Below are 22,863 nucleotides of genomic sequence, written 5' to 3'. Positions count from 1 at the left end.
TGAAGAGTGCCGATCATTCTGCTCAAATATCTATTAAAGGGCCCCTCACCAGGCCACGTAGCAAATTTCGGCTATACGCTGGAAGTTGTTGCGTGCCGTCTAGAGAGCGTTCTGCCACAAGAATTTTTCAAATTGGTTCATTAATAGCAGAGATAGAAACATTTCAGTGCCGCGAATCAATTATTTCAGGAGGCGAGTGCCACTGCCAAGAGAGACAGCTGCTTGCCCCGTCTAGACTCCGCAGGTGAAATTCCTTCCGTGCAGTCTCTGGTACTGCAGCCCGAGGATCACGTGACGCATACGTCGAGGGCCCCTCTTTCATTTTTTTTTTGTTCCTCACTTTCTTGCTACGCGGCGCACTTTCACTGATGGTGTCGAGCTGTTGTGATTGTTTCGTTTCATGCATCGCACAATTTTGCACTCTGTGCACGAGAAAACCTGACTAGCGGTGTCAGTCAGTGCTTAGTGCTACACGGATCACGGAGCACGACTGCTCACTGGAACGTGGTAGAAAATGAGTTTCGTTGTCTGCGCACACGACAGCACAATGTGGGAACAAGCAGACTAAATGGAAGTACATCTCTCTCGATGCAGTGCGAAGCAAAACAAAAGACATGCAGACATTCAATTTGTGTGTTTTATTACTAATCTAAACTTTAATTCATCTATCGAAGCAACAGAGTGCATAAATAACAGATGTTGCCTTGAATAATTCTCGAAATCATGTGCCACTACGAGCGACATCAGAACACTGCGGTCATGGAGGAAGGAAAAATATAGGAGGAGGCATTAAATCACACAGCAAGCCCTGGCAAGCAAACGCTTCGTGAAGTCACGGTGGTGGCCCAACATATGACCTCTTTCGTCGAGATCACGGAGAAAGAATCGAGATTTGCCAAGACGTTTGGTTCCCAGTAGCTATGCCAGTAGTTTTTATTTGGTGCATGCTTGTTCAACTGCCGCGCTATGGCTTTGCCTGCAGAGTGGGAACACTATAAGCAACCGCACACTTTGACATGTGATCACGTGTTCGGCCACCAGGCTTGGCGTCAATCACGTTGTGGTATGCTCCCTCCTATCTTTTTCCTTCCTCCATGACTGCGATGTATGTAGGCGCACTTGTGTGATATCCGTCGACTCTCCGGCTCTCTGAATCTCTGGCGCCTGTGAAGACAAGGGCAAACGGCGTTCGGTTTGAAATTTCAGCTCTTTCTGTGGCACGTAGTGATGTAATACTTAGCAGACACGATCGTTAGTACACATTGTATGCACCGTGCTTGTAAGCTAAAAATGACCGGAGCTGGTGAGGGGCCCTTTAATACACTGTGACCACATTAATGTGTCACAGACAGGGTCCTAAAACGACAGAAAGAAAAAAAAAAGAAGCAGAGACCCAAATCCCAGCTCACCACTGCTGCATGACGCCACAGCAAAGTGGCAGCGAGCAGCCGAGCAAGTGCACGTGAGTGGCGATTGACAGAAAGACGGGGGGGAAAAGACAAGCAGCAAGTGCGGCCCGGCACGGCTTTGCTAGCAAGCTGCTGCCAGCTTAAAAGTGAGTGCAACCAATGCCGCCAACACTACCGCTGTGCCTTTTCCCTGGTATATTGTCTATATTTTGAGATACCCAGAGTCTGGTGTAAATACTTCGAGATAAGCAGTGAAAAACACTGGGGTTGACACAAGGGCCGGAAAAATTCTTTGACTTACTCGACGAAATGAAACCTCACTCACACATTTCGGATAAAAATGCAAGAAGAAAAAAACCCTTACCATCTGGGAAAACATGCGATCAAAAGTCTCCATTAAATTTGATAGCCTAAACTGTACCTTAGATCCACGTAAGGTGAAGCGTTAAGCGAATTGTTGCAGCACGAGATGCCGACGCACGGCAAGTTCATGGAGCTCGAGTGGCTCGCGACGGGCTTTGTCGTCTTTGCAGCTTCTGGAAGCTTACATTTGCGCTCCTCGAATTCGGCCTGGGTCAGCAGCTGGGGGGAATTTCAGCCTTTGACGTGCCCGCTTGACGAGAATCGCGGTGACACGAAATGCTGACATTCGTGGGCTGGCGGGTCCCGAGCAAACTGACCCACACATTATCGTTTTCCTATTGCATAGTGTTGTATTACGGCAACAGGAATCCAAAATGAAATCAAAGTGGTGGGGTGACGCTGGGATACGATGCCTACAACCAGAGCAAAACATGACACTCACTTCATGCTACCTGTAGCAGGGAACGGCGGCGCATTTGAATTATCGCCGATTAAAAGCCTGCACTACGCTTCCAATGGCACTACACCCCACATGCTGCAAAACAGATAGGTGAAGATGTTTATTACAATAGGGTTGGCAGTGACAGCAGTGGAATAGGAAACTGAGTGCACGCCGGCACTTCCACATGAGACGGGCGGGTGAGTAGTATTGCGGGGAAGCTGTTGCGGCGAGTGGCTACTGTTCTCAATTGCACGTGTGCACCTCGTACCTTTTCTTGTTTGCATGGGATCTGGCAACTGGATAACTTTTTATGATCACAGTTTGCCAATGTACCAAATGTTGGCGCCAAAAGATAGTCTTTTCCGGAACGTATGTACCCGTCAAAAAGATTCACAGACGATTACGATGCTCCTTAATGCTAAATTTGAACGCAGTGCGACATGCGTTTTCATTTCGCTATATATTGGCTGGCATGGACAATCTGTCTCGTGTGGCACATTGCAAATGGAGTGAAGTGTGGCGTGACTGCCTCGCTAATCTGGAGATCGCGAGAGCCAGCGTGGGCAATTCACCACAGCCGCCGCCGACAGACCTCCCAGACGATGCACGCTACTTTGGCGCCATCTCGTAAAAATCGTCACCGCACTACGTTTGTTTTCTTCTGACCTTTCGCCGTACCGTCCTCCTTCGCTGAAAACCTCATGGTTCCACTGCACCATCCTCCTCCAGTTTCCTCCTCGCGTATTTCATCTCCTACTGCACTCTGCGTTCGCTCTGTCTTCTTTTGCCGTGCTCGCTTGCTCGATTACACCGACGCTTGCGCAAGGAACATCCGCTTAAGAGGAAGCTTTAGCTCGAGCCCAACACCGACGCGGCCTATTCAAATGCATGTAAAACGCAAAAATGTTTTTCTGAGATAACCCCTGGACCAATTTTAATGAAATTTGTTGCAGTTGAGAGAGAAAGTTAAATCCTAGTGACTGTTGGAAGCGGAATTTCGATTTAGGGCTTGAATTTTCTTAAAACGATTTTCAAATATTTGACCGTTTGAAAAAAATAGAAGGACGAAGTTTACAAATTCATAGCTGTGCATCAAAAACAGATATTGCGGTTCTGTAAACGGCATCCATTAGATCACTGAAAGCGGACAAATTTGATATGTAATTTTACATCTTACGTGAATTTGTTACGTTGGTTACAAGGGTTCCGCAAAAGCTGTATTTCCATATTACTAAATTTTTTTATATTCATGTGTAACGTATCAATTTTGTCCGCTTTAGATGTACTATTAGATGCAATTCACAGAATTCTATTATCCTTTTTAGTTGTTGAGTTACAGCATTGTAAACTTGATAGTATAGTTTCTTGAAAATGTTTGATTTTTGCCGGTTTTTAATAAAACACTGACGGCCGAACTAAAAAATTCGAAACCAACAGTCACTACATTTTAAGTTTTTTTTTAAGTGCGACAAACCCCATCAAATTTGGTGCAGTGGTTGCCGAGAAAAACGAATTCTTCTTTTACATGTATTTAGATAGGAGCACCCAAGCTAAAGCTTTCTCTTAAAAAGTATTGGGAAACATCTTGTGTTTTCGACTGCGAACATTTGTACCAGGGATCGTACATAACAGGTTCGTATCAACTAGGTTCTACTGTATTTTAAGATATAAGAGTTCGAGTTAACAAGGTTCTACTGCAAACGAAAACACAGTCTTAAAGAACATTTAAGGGTTCTAAAGCTATTTATAGTATCCCTTTAGTACCTCTTTAAAGGCGAACGGCCACAAAATTTCACTCGGGATAAATTGCCTATAAGTGCACAGTGTATTATCTATGTAGTTTTGGCACAGCTGCAGGGCTGGTAATTGTCTAATTTTCTTAATAAATAGCGCTTAAGAAGATGATGCGTGCAGCTGGCAGTGAGCGGTAGCGATACGGATGTGGCGAAAGTCCCAGAACTGTACACGCCTGCTGAACAATGAGTGCCTCTCTCGGTATGCTTTCTCAGTGAACACGCAATTTGAGCTGCTGCAAAAATGCCAATGCGTTGTGTGGCTATCGGGTGCTCGAACGCATACTTGAACACGAATGACGGCTGTGGCGTACACAACACTGTGCAGTGGAAAGCCAAACACACCTTTCCTGTCAACACCGCTTTCAGAGCGCAAGCTAGCGCTGCAGGCAAGTGCAACGCAGACCAGCTAACACGCACAAAGCATGTAAACTGCACTTGACGAACCTGCACAGGCTACATTTCACAAGTAGTCGCTTACCCTTGCATGGGTAACGATTTCTCAGTGTGACTAAAAGTATGATGAGCCATGATGGCGTACTAAAAGCAAAGGTACAATTAAACCTTGATATAATGAACTTCAATATAATGAAATTCTCAATATAACAAAGTGTATTTGTATGCAATTTCAATATAACAAAATTTCGCTTCCGCCGCAAAGGAATGCCGAGACAATAAAAGGAAACTTCTGCGGCCGCCAATGGTCAAATGATTGAATTACAAGCGGCTGCTCAACGCACCATTACATTACAATGCACCTCTCAAATCGCAGGCAGCACGGCAAGAGCGACTGCCGAAGTGGAGCTGCATCATGCTCCATATAAAGCCTATACACAATAAGATCCTATCACGCCGCGTGCACTGTGTACTTTAGCTGCAAATGAAAGTTTGCGAGGGTGAGACAAGAAAGATGGTGGCTTCACGAGTGTAGCCTTCCCGCGCGAGCAAAGAGAAAGAGGGGGAGGTGAGCTCGCTCATGGTAAACCGATCAAGCGTGCACATGAGGGGTGAAGGGGGGGGGGGGGGGGCATAATTTGGCGCTTTGTGATTTCTGGCGCGCGTCTAGGCCATGGCTGCGCATGGCTTTAAGTACAGCTGAGTGCATACACAGCCGCGCACCCTGCTTTAGATGTAATCTGCCGCGTGTGCAAAGAGTAGGGGTGCTTAGATGGTGTGCCACCATGTAAACTGTCTTACCATGTGTTTAGTATTGGTGGTTGCGTAATCTCAAGTTTCGCGGACTTGTTGGAGCGAGAGGCAGACGAAGCTTTCGCTCCCCGCTGCCGGCGCTTCTCATGATGGCGCCGTCCCAGTGCGGGTGACACTGTCAGCTGTGGGGGCATAGTGCACGTGATAGCATGGCTGGCTTCACTTAATTCGAACCACTGATGTGAAGAAGATATTTGTCGACGTGGCATGAAGCCATATCATTCGTCACTGACTCGCAAATTATTCAAAATAAATTGTTTTCTCATTCAAATTTGCTTTGTTCGATTGCCTAATAATTTGGAAAATTCTGCGGCCCCTTTCTTGTAAGAAAAATTTATCGCCGACTGTACTTATTTGCATAAAGGGTCGAATTTCAATACAACGAAATTTCAATATAACGAAGCAAATTGGTGATTTTACTTACTTTGTTATGGTGAGGTTTAACTGTAAGTTGTATTCAGGGGTAATATCCTCCAGCACTCATTCCCAGTGGTGCATCATATTCAAGACATTTCGTCCATCTCTACATTGGACACATTTAGGTAGACAAACACAAGCTTTTCCGAGACAGCGCCAGAAACTGTGTCAGCAGGAACCGCATGCTGCATTTGTCATGAAGAATGCGACGAGGTGGCGATGGTGCAGACATGATGGCAATAAGCGATGCCGGAATGCAATGCCACCAGAGCAAATCTGGCGAAACATTACCACAGTCGGAGTCGGGCTGACCTTATGTGCACTTTGCTGATCAGATGTTTTGATCAGATGTTGGTATTTCATTGCTGTCTTTCCTAGTTTTGATTTTTTATACTTCAATGAAGTTTTGGTCTTTCCATCCCTCACACAATTCTGCTTCGGTAATTCCTAGCAAGTCAGTGTCTGAGTTTGCACCTTGGATTGTGTTCAGGGAGTGATGTGGGGTAACTGTTACGGGGGGTGTCAGCAAAAGCTGTGAGTGTTGCAAGCTTTTCCTTTTGCAGCTTGTCACAAACATCAAGCAGGAGGTCACTGCTAGCCATGTTGCTAGCTTTATAGCCTGGTTTAATTGTGTCAGTGAAGGATTTTGCTACAAGAAAGGGTAATATAATTCTTACTCGTTTTTCTGGCTTTTTGCTGTGGATGATAACGTGGTATCATGGCAATGTCTCTTTATGCTGAACGAAAACGCTCAGAGAGCCTTTGGTGAGTACATGCTTTGAAGCGGTATGATCAGGTAGCAAAGGAAAGATACCTTGTGCATGTTGGTTGTAGTTGCTTCAGCAATAATGAGAGCCTGTCACCACAGAGCCCAACAAGGGGGCGCTACAACTTTTAACAGAGAAATGGCTTGCACACGCCAGCCATACATCACTGCTCTAACACAATGCACTATATTCAAGGTAAAATTTATCGTACAAGGTTAACCCAAGCCACCTGAGAAAGACAGGAAAAGTGGGAAGAAAGGAAACAACTGGACACTAAGGAAAATTGATATGAAAGTAAAGTTTAAAGGAGAGGGACAGGAAAAGGGGACCACTGCTTTCCCCCATATGGGTAAGTCCAGGGTTCTGTCTATATGAAGCCGAGGCCAAAGGGGTGCGTCTAAACAACTTGCCTAGATCCCCAGGATTCCCTTTTCTCCGAACATGACTCAGCCGCACAAGGCTGAGCACAGGAAGGTCTAACCCCCATGTGTCAGGGGTCCATGGTGTCGCAACACACCAAATGCATGCTAATGCAAACTCTCCTGTGGGGTTCCAACATTCAGACTTGAGTGATCCCCATACCTTCATTTACCTTCTTCTGATCTGGCAATGGCAGGGTCAGGTATATGAGAACTGTAGCCGAGAAGTTTGGGCATGGAGCTCTTGGAGCATTTATATTAGTGTACCAGTTGCACAACTCCATTTCGTCCTCTCTTCAGAATATCAGCTATCACATCCGGTTTGTAAATCATACTGCCATCACTCTCCAAGTCAAAAGGAGATTCCTTGAGAGATGTGGTAGCACAACACAAAAGCCAGTGAGGTTCCTTGTGGCAGAATGCTTGGAAACAACTCCCCTGTGAAGTAATGGTTTCAGGGTGAGTTTCACTACACTGCCGATATTGCAAAGCGTGCTGGTAGACATAGTGGGATGATGAACAACTGCGGTGAGAAGTGTTGTGTTTATACCATGATGACCCCTCTTGCCCCTGGAGATCAAATGGCAGGAAAGGTGAGAACATAGATTCTGCAATAGGAGTGTGGTTTAGCAGACGCACCTCCACATTTCCCCATAGAACTCAACAGAAACATCTACAATGGCATTGTCCGCAGCATTCTCCTCAACGTTGCTTTGAACAACGGCAAAGGGACAAGAACTACTGTCCATAGGTCAGCATAGTCACGAGTACACTGACTCACTCCACACTCATTTCACAGATGTGGGATAGGGGCGTGAGAGAGTGACAAAGGGTGCGAGTGCTGGTTATTGAGAATACGAATGAAAGTCTGTGACAGTGAGTTTGAATGCACGTGAGCATCAACACGAGTGAGTGCCGACAAGTGCAAGGGCACATGAATGTCGAGGAGCACACAGCCTGTGAAAATATCGGTAAGCGAGTCTTATTCTGCTGACCCATGAATGTCGTCATTACGCTCACCAGGCTGCTGTGCATGCACTCTGAATGTGGCGCAGCCGGTCTATTGAAGCAGACTATTTGCAGAGGACTTACCGACAGAAGTTGCGGTACTGCTGCTCAGAGAGGCAATCTCGTGAGGTCTTCAGCTCAATGTAGCTGCCCGTAGAGCCTGGCTGTGACTGCCGACCATGTCTGTGCACCCGAGGGTCAACACCATCCACCTCGGCACCAAAGACGAGGGAATGCGACTCGAGCCGACTTCGCACTACTATGCAGTACTCCTCGCACTCGTTCACCACCGCGTCCACATCGGGCACACCCTCAGGCTCCGCTGCGTTAGTTACACACAACAAAAGACCCAGCGTTACCAACAGTGCTAACCTCACAGCCTTACTAGGAAGTCAATTACACCAGGTGTTTCAACTAATACACTGGCAAGACTTACAGATTTAGTGCCTATTTTATTGAGTACCATTTCAGTGGTTCTTGCTTCAACAACAATTGAAAACAAAGGAACAAAGAAAGAAAGGGAACTACTGAGAAAAGAAATAAAGCTTGGCATTAAATATGCCTGTTACTGCTCTCTATTGTTTGAACTTTGAACCCGCGAGCAGTACTTACTTGAAGAAAACACAATTGCACAATATGCTACCGCATAAGTAGGTGTATAATGATCACAAGTTGTAAGAATTATGGCATGAAGACAGTGCCGTTAATGTTGCTCATCTTGTGCGGGCTTTAAGAGTACAGTGTGCAGCAACAGCAAACGAATGCGGATGACAAAGTGGCATGCCAACCACACAAGGAAAAAGACTCACCACTGACCATGTACTGCTCGAACTTGTAGCCCCAGAATGACATACGGTCGCGGCGGGGGTCAGCTGCATCCTCGAGTCGCCGCTTGCGCTCTGAATCTGTCTCGAAGGCACACAGGTAGATGCTGCCTCGAAAACGGCACGCCGCCAGAAGCCAGTCCTCGCGTGCCTCGTATGCCGTGCATGCCAGCCGCGTCAGCAGGCCCCGGTAGCAGACAAAGTCTGTGTGTAGGCTGTGCGTGATGTGCGTCATGTAAGACAGCATGAAATCAACAGACAACAAGGAAGGAAGGAAAGAACGAAGGAAGGAAGGACTGCCAATCTTCGCTCTCTGCTCTGAGTCTTTGGTTCCCATTCGGGTAATTTTTATGCACAATTCACAAAGGAAACACACCTGACACAGTAACATAACCTAACACAATAGTGTGTTGAGTGTTTCAAGTTAAAAGTCTAAATGAACACTTCAAGTTTTGTGCTAGTCCTTTTCTAAGCAAGTTGCCAAAAAGAGAATACCACAAAACAGCCCCTTTAGTTGTGTTTTCAAAGATGTCTTTCGATATTATGCAACTTTGGCTTGAGCCCCAAGTACTTGGGTGCCAGCTGAATCAGTTGTTAATCTTTAATATGAAACTGCGCCAATCTCTATCCTTATAACAAGTGCACCTTTACAATTACCGATGTACCATTCTATGTTACCGGTGTATATAATTTGTTTATGTTTATACTTTTGTACACAAAGAGAAAGAATGGTTAGATTGTTAGCGCATGTGTCATACCCTCCATCTGTTCCAGTATTTATTACGCTTCACTTGCAGCATGTCGTACCAACGCCGAATTTCTACCCTTCTGAAGTTCTTTTTTTTTTTCATTTTTCAATGTCTATTTGAGTAAAATAGCACTATATTTAGTATTATGTGATAATCATAATTGCAACTGTATGTGGGAATCAGGACCTTTGTCAAGGATACACACCTTTAGTCTTTCCTCGACCTTAAGCTTTCAAGAAAATAAAATGATCAATCAATCAATCAATCAATCAATTAATCGAAAACTACACATGGTAGAGCAGAAAAGAGTGTCTTGCATGGCGCATTTGCTAGAAAGGCTAAATTAAACTGTGGGGTTTGATGACCCAAATTATAACAGTGGACTACGAGCAACGCCACAGTGCCCCCTAAGCTCTGGATTACTTAAGAGGAAGCTTTAGCTCGAGTGCTCCTATCTAACTACATGTAAAAGGAGAATTCGTTTTTCTCGGCAATCACTGCACCAAATTTGACGAGGTTTGTTGTGTTTAAAAGAAAAACTTAAAATCTAGTGACTGTTGGTTTCGAAATTTTGAGTTAGGTTGTCAACTTTTGATTAAAGATTGGCAAAAATCTAAAATTTTCAAAAAATAAAACTATCAAGTTTACAACTCTGTAACTCAACAACTAAAAATGAGAATACAATTCTGTGAAATGCACCTAATAGTACATACAAAGCGGACAAAATTGATATGTTACACACGAATATAAAAAAAGTTAATAATAGGGAAATATAACTTGCAAAACCCTTGTAACCAATGTAACAAATCCACGTAAGGTGTAAAATGACATATCGAATTTGTCCGCTTTGAATGGTCTAATGAATGCCGTTTACAGAATCGCAATATCATTTCTTGATGCAGAGCTATGAATTTGTAAACTTCGTGCTTCTATTTTTTTCAAACGGTCAAATATTTGAAAATCATTTCAAGAAAATTCAAGCCCTAAATCGAAATTCCGCTTCCAACAGTCACTAGAATTTAGCTTTCTCTCTCAAATGCAATAAATTTCGTTAAAATTGGCTCAGGGGTTATACCAGAAAAACGTTTTTGCGTTTTACATGTATTTTGAATAGGCCGCGTCGGAGTTAGGCCCAAGCTAAAGCTTCCTCTTAAGGCATTCTTAAGGATCACTTGATGTGCAAGTGTCCTTGTATTCTGCCCCATCACAATTCGACCTCCGTGGCCAGAAATTGAACTCACGACCTCGGGCTCAGCACCAGCATTGCAGCGGGTGCTCCAGTGGTTCACTAAACGGGACAAAAAATTGGTCAGGTGCAAAACTGGTACAGTTAATTGGCAATCAAGTACGCTGCTTCCCTTGCAGGCTGGATACAAGCATCTTGAAATGAAGGTCCACCATTTGCTGCTAAGCAGTTCCTCTCAACAAAAATCAACTCTCTGCATCTGGTCCATTTCTACGGTCATCATTCAATCTCAACAAGTCGGAAGACTGCATATTTAGGTGCAATTAGCGTTGATTGTAGCTTACAATTCAAGAGCCATGTCTCTCACAATAAAAGACATAAATATGTCTTATGGCATATGCATGCTCATTACAGCTTTACTGTTCTTTTTGCCCCCTATAATGGTTTCATTGTACATACATTTTCATTCACTCTCCTATCAACTACAGTGTAACTTTTTGAATAATACATATAGGAGTCATTAACATGTATATTAAAAACTCATTTTCATCATGAGCACTCTTCAGTTGACAGAACAATAGACATTCGTCTGCAAAATGTGAACCTCACACGTTAGGAACATTAGTAATACAGACAAGGAATAACAGAGGTCCTATCCCAGACTCTTAGAGAAGTTTTCCAGACGCGACAGGCAAGGAAGTTGAGGGCTCGGCAAAGCTGTCCACAAAGTGCTGTCAATTCATCACCGCGCTTCATCACTGTGCTTTTCGTCGGGCTGACAACTGATTGCCATGCTACACCACTATCTCCTTCAAAACCGTCATGTGTGCAAATGCTGATCACCGACATCAACAAGGTGGCGGCTTTCCTGGATGCACCCCTACCAGGCAGGCTCATTCATCTGAGTTCAGCCACATCATCAACATCTTCAGTACAAGCCGATGACAAATACGCCACTTGCACCAGTAAACTTCAGTGGGCACGCAAATGGCGCTACCGGCGAGGCTCTTAATCATTTCCCCTTCGAGATGCAGGTTGGTGAGCAATTATCGTTATACGCTAAGCGATCTAATTACCTGTGTCTACTACTGTTCCCGTGCCCATGGGTATTGTGCGAGGTGTTAACTGAATGCTTCTCTATGACTTTTATACTATTATGCTCCGGTGACATTGAGACTAACCCTGGTACTCATACTCATACCAAATCCCTTTTAGAAATCGATTCCGTCACTAATGACCCCGCTGAACAAATGAAGGTTCTCTTTCACTTTATTAAAGATGTTATAACCGCTCACTTCGAAGTAGCAGGTTCCAAGCTGACTTTTCTGCAGATGCTAAAACGGTTAAGAATGAACAAAAAACTTAGATACTAAAATTAATGGAATGAACAAAATACTAGAAGTGCTTGAAGAAAGAACAACACTAGACCGGTACAAGGAACAATTTGTAACAATGTGAAAATCCCTTGAAGAGCTCACCACTAGAAATGAACTGTTAGAATCTCAACTAAATGAACAAGAAGACCGGTCATGTTTACCTTAACTTTTACCTCGGTTCTTGAATGCTTTTCTTTCAATCTCATCGAGCGAGCACATCTAATTGGCTGTTTTGCACCAAGTAAATGTCGACCAATAATTATAAAGTTCAGTTGTTTTAAAACCAAAGAAAGGCTTCTTTTGATGCGGAAAATGTTTAAACAAAAAGGCATGACTATAAGCGAAGACTTTTCGCCTGCTACACGCATCGCTAGAAAGCAGCTCTTCGATTTTGGTAAAAGCCAGGCTTCTTAACCTTTCAAGCTCCGTCGTGACAAGCTGTATCTGAATGGAAAGTGCTATTTTTTTTTTTATCGCTACTACTGCCTCCATTCAGGAATTCGTGACACATTGTGACAATGCAATCAACACTGACAACCATTCACCACATACGACATGTGTATCATTGTAGGAAAATGCAAGGGGTAGTGGCTGTCTACCGTCATCACGTCCTCCGACATCAGTCCTGTTTACCAACGTTTGCAGCAATCTTAATTAATACGACCCCTTATCATTCGCAATAGACTCATGCAACGCCCAAATCATTGCCTTAAGCAAAACATGGTTGCCACTTCATGTCAGTGACGAACTTTTTCATTGCACACAGAACTACATTTTATACCATTGTGATTGCACTGCACACAGAGGAGGCGGTGTTTTCCTGGCCGTATCAAAATAATACCTCAATCTCCCATCAGCATTATCAGGGCCCTGGAAACTGTCTGGGCTTCCATTACCTTTGATCCCCAAACCATAATAATAGGTGTGTTCTACCACTCACCCTCTATGTCATCTTTATTGGCCAATGAATTCTATGACACTATTTGCCATGTACACAATCACTTTCCTTCATCGCCCACAGTAGTCCTCGGTGACTTCAACTTTCCAAACATTACGTGGAACAATAACCAACCCTCGCTGCCGCCTTTTTCCCAATAAGCTAACGAGTTTTTAGAAGCACTCTGTTTTTGTTTTTTTCACTTTCACAACTCATTACCAATCCTACATGATCCCCCACCAATGTAGCAAATACACTTGACTTAATTCTAACCTCCCATCCAGACCTGATATTTTCAATCACCCATTTACCTTAAGCAATCATTCTCCTTGGTCAGCTTCTTGGTCACCGCTTCATGTCGATTTCAACTCAACTAGTCCCAAAACCACTAAACAATGGAAGATTATACACAATTACAAAAAAGCAGACTTTGACACAATTAACAAAGAATTAACCTCATTTCTAGACAACTTCCTCCATAATTTTGCCAACCGTTCAGTCCAAACTAAGTGGAACTTGTTCGTTGCTAATGTAAACAAACTAACCAACAAGCATATACCGACTCGCAAAATTGTTCTAGATCCACAAGCGCCCTGGTATGGTCCGCATACAAAGCGGCTTGCCAACAGAAAGAAATGTTTTTTTCGCTTGGCTAACAGCTCACCCACCGAATCGAGGTGGGCTACTTACAAATAAGCATTTGATACTTACATACCTGCAGCATAAATTTTTGCCAATTACACTTCCACCACTGCTAACAAATAACGTCAACAAATTTTGGAGAACTATCAATCCCATATCTAGTGTCCACATCGCCTTGAACGACTCTTAGGGTTCCCATCTTCCACGCCAGCAATGTGCTACTCTCTTAAACGATACCTTTGTCAAAAACTTTTCCACCAAGTGTAAAAGTGTTCTGTCTGCCACACGTGAATATGACTATATACAAATGCCTCCAATTATTGTTGAGACATCTGGTGTCCTAAAACTAATTAATTATCTCGATATGAACTCTTCTCCCAGCTATTACTCAATTAGTACTAAATTCCTAAAAAGTACTAATGCTGCTAGTTCACTTGTTCTTACAAAGCTTTTTCAGCAGTCCCTAGACACGTGAACACTACCTAAAGAATGAATGATCGGAAAGGTGGTTCCCCTTCATAAGTTAGGTAACCAAAATTTACAAATAACTGCCGTCCCATTTCATTGACTAGTACGTGTTGTAAACTACTTGAACATATAATTTTTTCTGCCCTTGTTAAATTCCCTCGGTATAATTAATTTTTCACCCCAGCTCAGCACGGCTTTTGTAAAACTTTCTAATTTGAAACACAACTGGCTTAATTCACTCACAAGCTACATCAAATTTTAAATCGTTCTTCTTTTGCTAACTGTATTGCCAAACAAAGTTTGCCACAGACTTCTCTTGTAAAAATTAAATAAACTAAATCTAGATCCTAACCTTCTCACGTGGATTAAGCTCTTTCTAACAAGCCGCACTCAGTTTGTTACAGTAAATGATATTAATTCTTTTAGCGATGTACATTCTAGGGTACCCCAAGGTTCAGTTCTGGGCCCTCCCCTTTTTCTCCTTTATATTAATGACTTTCCTGCCACACTGTTTTTTAACGCACACTTGCTCGCTGATGACTGTGTTATTTTTCATGAAATAACTAATGAAACGAACGTTACCAGATTGCAACTTGACCTTAACGCAATATCTAATTGATGGAACTCGTGCTTAATGGAACTAAATATTAACAAACGTAAAGTACCACATGTATCCCGTGTTTTATGCCAACATGACACTTACCACTTAAATAGCGTTCCTTTAGAAAGAGTTAACTCGTACAAGCACTTAGGTGCCCATGTAGCTAAAAACCTGTCATGGTCAATTCACACCGAATACATTACAGTCAAATCTCGTTACTATGAACCCCACATTAACAAATTTATCAAATTTATGAATATTTTAATAATCCCCGCCAGATTTCCTATATCTTTAGTGTAAAAATATTTCAGAACTACGAATTTCAATACAGCACATATTTCAGAATAACGCACGTAGTTTATTTCCACCTTAGAACCGAGGAACATCAGTATTATGAATTCAGCTAAAAGTAACAGCACTGCAACTCTCGCGTGAAACAGAAACCGCGAGTGCAGTAGCTATCATCGTCACCATGCAGAGTGCCAACTGCTTCCCCGCAAACTTCACCAAGAACTTCAAGACAAAAGGTTTGGCGACGTTCGCGCAAGATCCAACTATGAATGCAGCTGGTGACGGCGCCAAGAAGAAGTGAAAGCAGTTTTCGCTGCAAGACAAATTGGACATATTGCAGGAAATCGACGCAAGGAAAAAGCAAATCAACGTGTGCAGACAGCGTAGCATAGCCCGACTGACCATCGCGACCATTCTGGAAGACAGAGACAAAATTGTCAAGCTTCACCGGGAATCGCAACTCGCTCCTATGAGGAAACGGCTGTGACTGCGAAACTTTAAAAATGTGGACCAAGCTGTTCTCACGTGGTTCAAAGATGCCAGACTGCAAAACGTTCCTGTGTCTGGCCCAATGCTACAAGAAAAAGCCCACAAATTTGCCGATGCACTTGAATTAACTGCGTTCGACGCCAGTGCAGGTTGGCTTGTTCGTTTCTGCCAAATGAACGGAATAACTTGACAGGTAGTCTCAGGCGAGGTAAAGGCTGCTGACAGAGAAGGCGCATATTCCTGGCGCAATGATCGTTTTCTAGAGGTGGCTGAATCGTACTCTGAAGACGATATTTTCAATGCGGATGAGACCGCATGTTTTTATCAGCTCCTGCCAGACCGGATGATGTGCTTCAAAGGGCAGCAGTGCAAAGGAGGGAAGAAGTCGCATCTTTGCATGACAGTCTTGCTCTGCTGCAATTCAACAGGCATGAAGAAAATTAAACCACTCATCATCGGCAAGTATGCAAAGTCTCGCTGCATGAAAAATGTCACGTCGGTGCCGTATGCCTGCTGTGCCAACAAACGAACCTGGATGACCAGAGAACTCCTTTCAGAGTGGCTCATCAAACTCGACGACCAAATGAGGAGGGATGACCAAAGAATTCTCCTGGTTGTCGACAACTGATCTGCTCACATTGTGAATGTTTGCTTGACGCACGTTCACTTGGAGTTTCTGTCACTAAACAACATTTCCTTGCTGCAACCCCTAGACCAGGGCATTATAAGGAGTGTGAAAGCAGAATTTTGTAAGCACCTTGTGCAGCAGTTGATTATCGACCTCCGCCTAAAGCAGCCGACTGCAATCAATATTCGTCAGGCAGCGGAAATGCTCACAAATTTGAAGGAGTCCACCATTAGCAACTGCTGGCAAAAAGCAGGGCTTGTCAAAGTGCCTGTGCAGCTTTAAGAAGACCTGGAGGTGACCGACAACAACCCAAGAGACCTATGGACTGAGGTTGCGGAACTTCTGCCTGCCGTCCCTTCCTTCGACGACTGTGTGGAGAGCGACAGCACAGCACTAACGGCAGTGAACCTGACAACTGAAGAGATTGTTAACTGCGTTCGCGAAGTCTCCAGTGACGATGGTGACCCGGAAGAAGACGACTGTGGGTCACCGAACACAGAAGATGAGATCGTGTCGAACATCAATGTTTTAGTGCGCATGAACAAAGTCCGCACTTTCATCACTTGGTGCAATGACGTACCCGATGTGGTATTGTGCAAAGTGGAAGAGGTGGACGCATTCCTAATCGGTCATGCATGCTGCACTTGCCAGAAGAAAATCACTGATTTCTTCAAATAAAGCAGCTTTGAAGTGAGTGAAACATTTTTATTTGAGAGTATGCTTGTCTGCATATGTGCCTACAGCCAAGATACACCATTTTCATTCCTAGGTTTGTCCACTGGCTTATAACTGCAAGTTTTTCATTACAACAATATTTAAAAATAAAGTATTTTCGGCGGTCCTGCGTGATTCGTTGTATTAAGATTTGACTGTTTTAACAATGCTAACTGTATGTTAGACTACTTGCGCCGTAACTTCGATAGCTCACCTTCTAACCTAAAACACCTACTCTATAAAACTCTAATACGTCCTAAATTAGAATACGCTACTTCCGTATGGAATCCTGGCCAGCTTTAGAACTTGTCCAAAATAACTCAGTTCGATTTATCTGTTCTAAATATAATAGAACTGCAAGCATTTCTTCCATGAAACATAGTCTTCCTTTGCTGTCTGTTCGACGTAGAATTGCACGTCTAGCCCTCTTTTATAGGATTTATCGAAGACGAAGTGATTTGAGCAAGCATACCTTCTTGCCTTGCTGCGATAGTTGTGTCAGAGTGGAGGCTTAATTGTGCTTCCTGTTCGAGAAACCATCCGAGACGATGACAGACGGCATGTCATCACTTGCATCGAACACGCCTCTTTGCACTGCGTTCCACATGGACATAGTGTAAGGCTTGCCACATAGACACAAAGATGGCCGATTCCTGTTTCTCCAGCAGCAAGCCAATGGAATCCGACAACGACTACACTGTTGTGCAGGGAAAACGACTGAAGAGAAAATACTGCAAGACGACCAAAGACGTGAGTGAGCAGGGCCCAAATGGACCGCCTATCCCGACTTACAGGATTGCCTTTGTGCCTCTCAATGTCCTTAAGAATTTAAATTCTGTACACAGACAGATTCTTAACACCTACCTTGGTAATGTGGCTCCGAAAGGAATTAACGAAGTGCGTTTCAACACCAAGAAAAACATAGTCGCAGTGGAAGTAGTGACGCAGGCTGGCCTAGAAAAATTGAAAACCATGCGCATACTAGGACACATAGAAGTCCAGTCGTTCATTGTGCACGGTGTCTCACTAGGGCAGTTGTTATTTCCGATGTCGTCATTGACATCAGCGACGATGAGCTACAAAGGCTTCTGTTATCAACAGTGAAGGTCATCAATTTTCACCGCTACGGTCGCTCGATGAGCATCAAGCGTCTTTTTGAGGGAGACACGCTACCTGATCATGTGAAGGTGGGATACACGAGACACCCAGTGCGTCCTTATGTGTCCTTATGTTACACTGCAATGTAACAAGTGCTTAAGCTAGGCCATGTCAGCGCTGTACAGGGTCCATTATGAGAGTAATGTGCATTTTCTGGGAAAAATAGACTTATTGACCGGACCTGTACAAATGGTTAAAATTCTTTAAGATACTCTCCTCCTGCATCAATACACTTGAGTTGACGTGTCTGCCATGCCTGGAAGGCACCCTGAGTGTCCTTGACGGGAATGTCTCTCAGGAACACTGTAATGTGCTTTTGGATGTTTTTCACAGTCTCCCAATGCTTTGCTTTCAGCGCTCTCTTCAGTCGGGGAAACAAAAAAAGGCGCACGGAGCCAAGTCAGGACTGTAAAGGGAATGGGGGACAACCGGGGTGTTGCTCCGGGCCAGGAATTGGTAACGATGAAGGACGTGTGGCTGGGGGCATTGTCATGGTGGAGCTTGACCGTATCTTTGATGTCAGCCGTCACGCACGCAACCTGGCGTTTCAATCTCTTGAGGACCTCCAGGTAAAAGGCTGAGTTGACAGTTTCTCCCTGCGGTAAAAACTCAAAATTGACGATTCCTCTGGCGTCAAAGAAGACAATGAGCATTGTTTTGATGCGAGAATTGCTTATTTGCACTTTCGTGGGCGGGGGGACGATTTTGTGTCACTCGCTGCTCTGCCTTTTCGATTCTGGGTCGTACTCGAACATCCAGGATTCGTCTCCGGTTACGGCAGAGTTAAGAAAGTCAGGCTCATTTTCAATCAAATCCAACAATTCTTGACAGCACGAAACTCGAAGTTCTTTCTCATCTTCTGTTAACACTTTCGACTCAAGCTTCGTGCAGACCTTGCGCATTTGCAGATCCTCAGTCACTACCCAATGTACCGCAAATGTGGGCATGCGTAGGGTGTCAGCAATTTGATGGATGCTCAATTGACGGTCAGAACTCAAAACTTTGCGCATATGATCCACGCTTTTGTTGGTTCTGGTCGCTGTTGGGCGTCCAGAACGGGCTCGTCGGCGACCTCCTCCTGGCCCCCCTTGAACGCCTTGTGCCACCTCCCGGACTGTGACCTTGAAATGCAAGTCATCCTTGCAGGCCTCTTGAAGCATCTGGAATGTTTCGGTTGCATTCTTTCCAAGCTTCACGCAAAACTTGATAGCGTATTGCTGTTCAAGCAAACGCTCCATCGCGCCATGTTATCCGCTCACACTGCTTGGAGTAACCTGGCAACGGCTGCGTTGGCAGGCAGAACCCTCGCCACATTTGCCGACCGGTTTTACCACGCTGCCATGGATAGTCGCGTCATAATAAAATCATGAGCATTAGTTTCATAATGGACCCTGTATGTACAGGCCAGACGGCATGCCTCCGCTGTGCCGGCAGCCACAACGTATCTTCACGCACAATAAAAGAAATGAAGTGCTCGAATCGCAATGAACCCCACGAGGTCAATTCCAAAGACTGCCCTAAAGAGAAACGGAAGATCAAAATATTGACCCAAATGAGCAAGACAAGTATGTCTCACAAGGAGGCGGCAGCATCAGTGCAACACCGGAGGAGACGAATGCATCGTCAACATGGACAAGCTGTAAGTCCAAATGAGAGCTTCCGGGTGCCAATTCCACAGGTCCAGCAGAACATAGTTGAATCGATAGATCTGTCCAAACCATTGCTTCAAGCCAGCCACTGAAGCCTGAAATCGAATGTATGGTCACGCTTGCTGGCGTTCATACAGGCCTTAGACTGGCAGCACGAGCAAGACAGGCAGACTGGCGTCGGTGACCCTAGGAGGGTACCGAGCGTGCAAAGGCAAAGGACCTGTGTTTGTGGCTGCAAGCACTCCGACTACATATAAGATAGCCGCCTCCCAAGCCGCTGGGACTAGGAGTCAGCCACGACTCTGGCCAGAAGCACACAGGCATAGCCGTGAGTTTAAAGTGTGGCACACTGTAGCAGCCCGAACAGCGAGCCAGAAAGTAAGCACAGCGTGATGGCATCCGACAGGCCACGGGCCGTACGAAGTATGAGTGCACAAACGATGGACAAACTCAAGATGCGTCCGGCTGCGCAACGAGCCGTGGCGATTCTGGCACCGCACAGCTGACAAGACGCTCAATGTGTATTAACAGCGCCCTGTTTCGTGGTACCGCGAGAATGGCCAGGAAATTCCGAGGTGTCACGATAGGGTTGCCCGAGTGTATAACTAGGCGCACAGCCAGTGAAGCCGTTCAACTACAATGTGTCAAATAATGCATGAAAGTCGTACAATCCTCGCCACAAGGGCAGAGGCTGTGCTGCGCTAAACCGAAGCAGTAGAGATAAAAAGTAAAACGCGCATGACCCGTAATTATCTGCACCAATGACTGCTGTGGCGGGAAGTAATCGGGGATGGAGAAAACGTTTGGGACCCAGTGATACAATTCTGTTTGCTCGTTATGGGAATGCCAGTAGTGATACCAATAAAGGTACATCTGTTAAAAGAATTTTGTTCAAATTGATGGAATAGGAGCTTTAGAGTGTCTTAAATAGCCACACCTAGTTGCCCCCGTCGCGGCCGCATCCACCAGCTCATTCCCAAAGATGCCAGCATGACCGCGCATGTGGTACAGATCAATTTGGAACCGTTGACTAAGCCATGAGAGCGCTCAGTTGATCTGCACCATGCACGTGTCAGCCGAGGAAACAGCCACCTTTCTTTCTTCTTTATAGTCGTGAACCTTCCTCGTTTACGGACACAGTTCTTTTGTATCACCCCGACACTTCTGAATTGACGACTCTATCCAAAGCCGCCACTTATGCCAAAGAATGTCGTCAGATTGCTCGCTTACTTACTGTGCAAGACCAGGCCAGCCAGAAACATAGCCGTGATGCAAGCTTGACTTTTGCATCATGTTCACCTGGAAAGCTGGTATGGCTATGGTATGTGTAAACTGTTCCTGGACATGCTATTTAAGATGTTTTCTTTTGTAATCAGAAAGCAATGTTAAGAGTGCTTTCCTGATAAAAATAATGAACTGCTTTTACCGGAAAACAGTTGCCGCTGCTATGAATTTCAAATGATGCAGTGTACACATGACATGGTGACACATTTGCCAAAATGGCACTTGGTGAAGTGAAAAGCTCCAAGGTATTTGCAACCGGACACTGCGGCGCCACCAGATCCCAAGTAAGCATTATCCACAAGTCACAGAGGCAAGTGGCAAGTGTTCCTCTGTGCCTCTTGCTCTCAACTCCTTTTCACAGAGTCATAAACATGGACGGGAAGCCATGTCCCCTCCCCATAAAACCAAGAGGAAGAGGGGAAAGTGGAGGCAAATAGTGAGGAAGAAAATAAAAGTAAATGCAACTTTTTTGTTGTCCAGCTGCATCATATAAAAGTTGGCATCAGACTACAAATGAAGTTTGTTAGTTGATCCATGTGAATTGTCTGAATCTCAAAAAACTTTCATTGTGTTGGGAAATGATATACATGACTAGTCTGCTTCTTTCATGCTGCAGTTTCTCACCAAGTCGGTGCAGATCGCACTATACAGGCTTTGGTATTGCCGAAGCAGGTTTAACAATGCTTTCCGACCTTGCCCTCTAGCGATTAGTTTAGGCCACGGTAGCAACCAGCTACTTCATTCAGTTAAGCGCAGTGTAGGCCATCACCGAAAATGAACTAAGGCCCAATTGGTCTCGAATACACTGACTGCGTACAACGGCCGGAGCTTTGCGGCCAGATGCCAGAGTTTGGAATAATAAACTCAAAAGTTTCGAATTTGGCCAGCGGTAAACGAAAGTGGCAGTAGTAGATGAAGTGCTGAGCCAGCAATCTCGCGACGAAGAAAAAAAAAAAAAACAATGTCTCACCACAAAAGGGCACTACTCAGTAGTACCACACTATCAGCCAACACGGCTACGATATATGCAGGAAAAGATCCGGCAAGATGAGATAAGCAATAGGCCGTATGAAAGGCCTCAGCTACTGGGGCTGCTGAAGCAGCATGCAGTGGTGACAAGATTCGGGAGGTCTAATACGCTTATGCACCTTGCCTTTGGGGTTCGGAGGGTGGAGGCGGCTCGCCGGAAGGCTGCGCAGCAGAGCTCAGTAGGAACTTGTCCTTGTTACGGAGGATCCATCGAAGCAAGTTGTCAAGCCTCTCGTTCAACGAGCGGTCCCTGCGCACTGCCACTTCGTACCCGCGGTTCAAGTCCCACATGAGTCGATGCCGTTGATTCGGCATTCGCAGATACTTCATCTGCGCGGCACCGTCCACGTACTCGCGCTGCTCGCCAAGAAGCGAGAAGTTGCCGATCTCGCGAGGCTCGCGGAAACTGGGGAACTTTCCGTTCGACTGCTCCACGGCATCGCGCACACACATGGAGGCAACGTAATCGCCAGGAACGGAACATTTTTGCCGCTCCCGCGCCGGCGCTTTGCCGCTGACGCTACCGCTCAGCGCCATAATTGACGCCAACCACTGCCCAATGTTGCTTTTCCTCGAGCCGTTCTCGGCGCTATTTTGGCGCCTTTCATTCGCCCAAGCAAAAAAACCATAGAGTTTCTATGAAAAAAACTGATAGCAATTTCTACAAGTCTGTACGGGTCCTTCTATGAGTCTGATATATATTCCTACTTTACCCATACACTCTTATAATAAGCAAAATTACACCCTTTTGCCACACAACGATAAATAGCTAGCTGTCTTGTCCGCATTTCCTTTAACGCGGCGAGCCCGGTTCTTTCCAGTAGCCATAGAGAAACTCTGTGCCAGCACAGAACACCTATACAAACTTAGAGAAGGGAAACTGTACCTTCCACAGTGCTACGGAAATAAGCGTAGCGGTGGCGTCGTGAACTAAAGTATGTGACCACAGGTGGCGCTGTACAACAGGAAACGGAAACGGGGTTTTGCACACGCTTTACCAGGTGTTCTGTG

At 44.9% G+C, this 22,863-nt stretch overlaps 1 protein-coding gene across 1 annotated transcript in view; it reads right to left on the bottom strand.

Annotated features, from left to right (window-relative positions):
* Rai1 (Rat1 Interacting Protein 1) overlaps positions 1–22,424 on the bottom strand; it is a 47,285-nt gene extending 24,861 nt beyond the window's left edge. The window contains exons 1-3 of the mRNA XM_050172057.3: positions 21,977–22,424; positions 8,637–8,866; positions 7,912–8,149 (exon numbers count right to left, since the gene is read on the bottom strand). Coding sequence (XP_050028014.2) covers positions 7,912–8,149; positions 8,637–8,866; positions 21,977–22,389 — 881 coding nt within the window. The 5' untranslated portion in view covers positions 22,390–22,424. The remainder of the gene's footprint in view (positions 1–7,911; positions 8,150–8,636; positions 8,867–21,976) is intronic.
* Positions 22,425–22,863: the final 439 nt, after the last annotated feature.

Source organism: Dermacentor andersoni, chromosome 6 (assembly GCF_023375885.2).
Source record: "Dermacentor andersoni chromosome 6, qqDerAnde1_hic_scaffold, whole genome shotgun sequence".
NCBI classification, from domain to species: domain Eukaryota; kingdom Metazoa; phylum Arthropoda; class Arachnida; order Ixodida; family Ixodidae; genus Dermacentor; species Dermacentor andersoni.
Note: the sequence above shows the minus strand (reverse complement) of the source record. Positions and strands in the feature narration are given on the sequence as shown.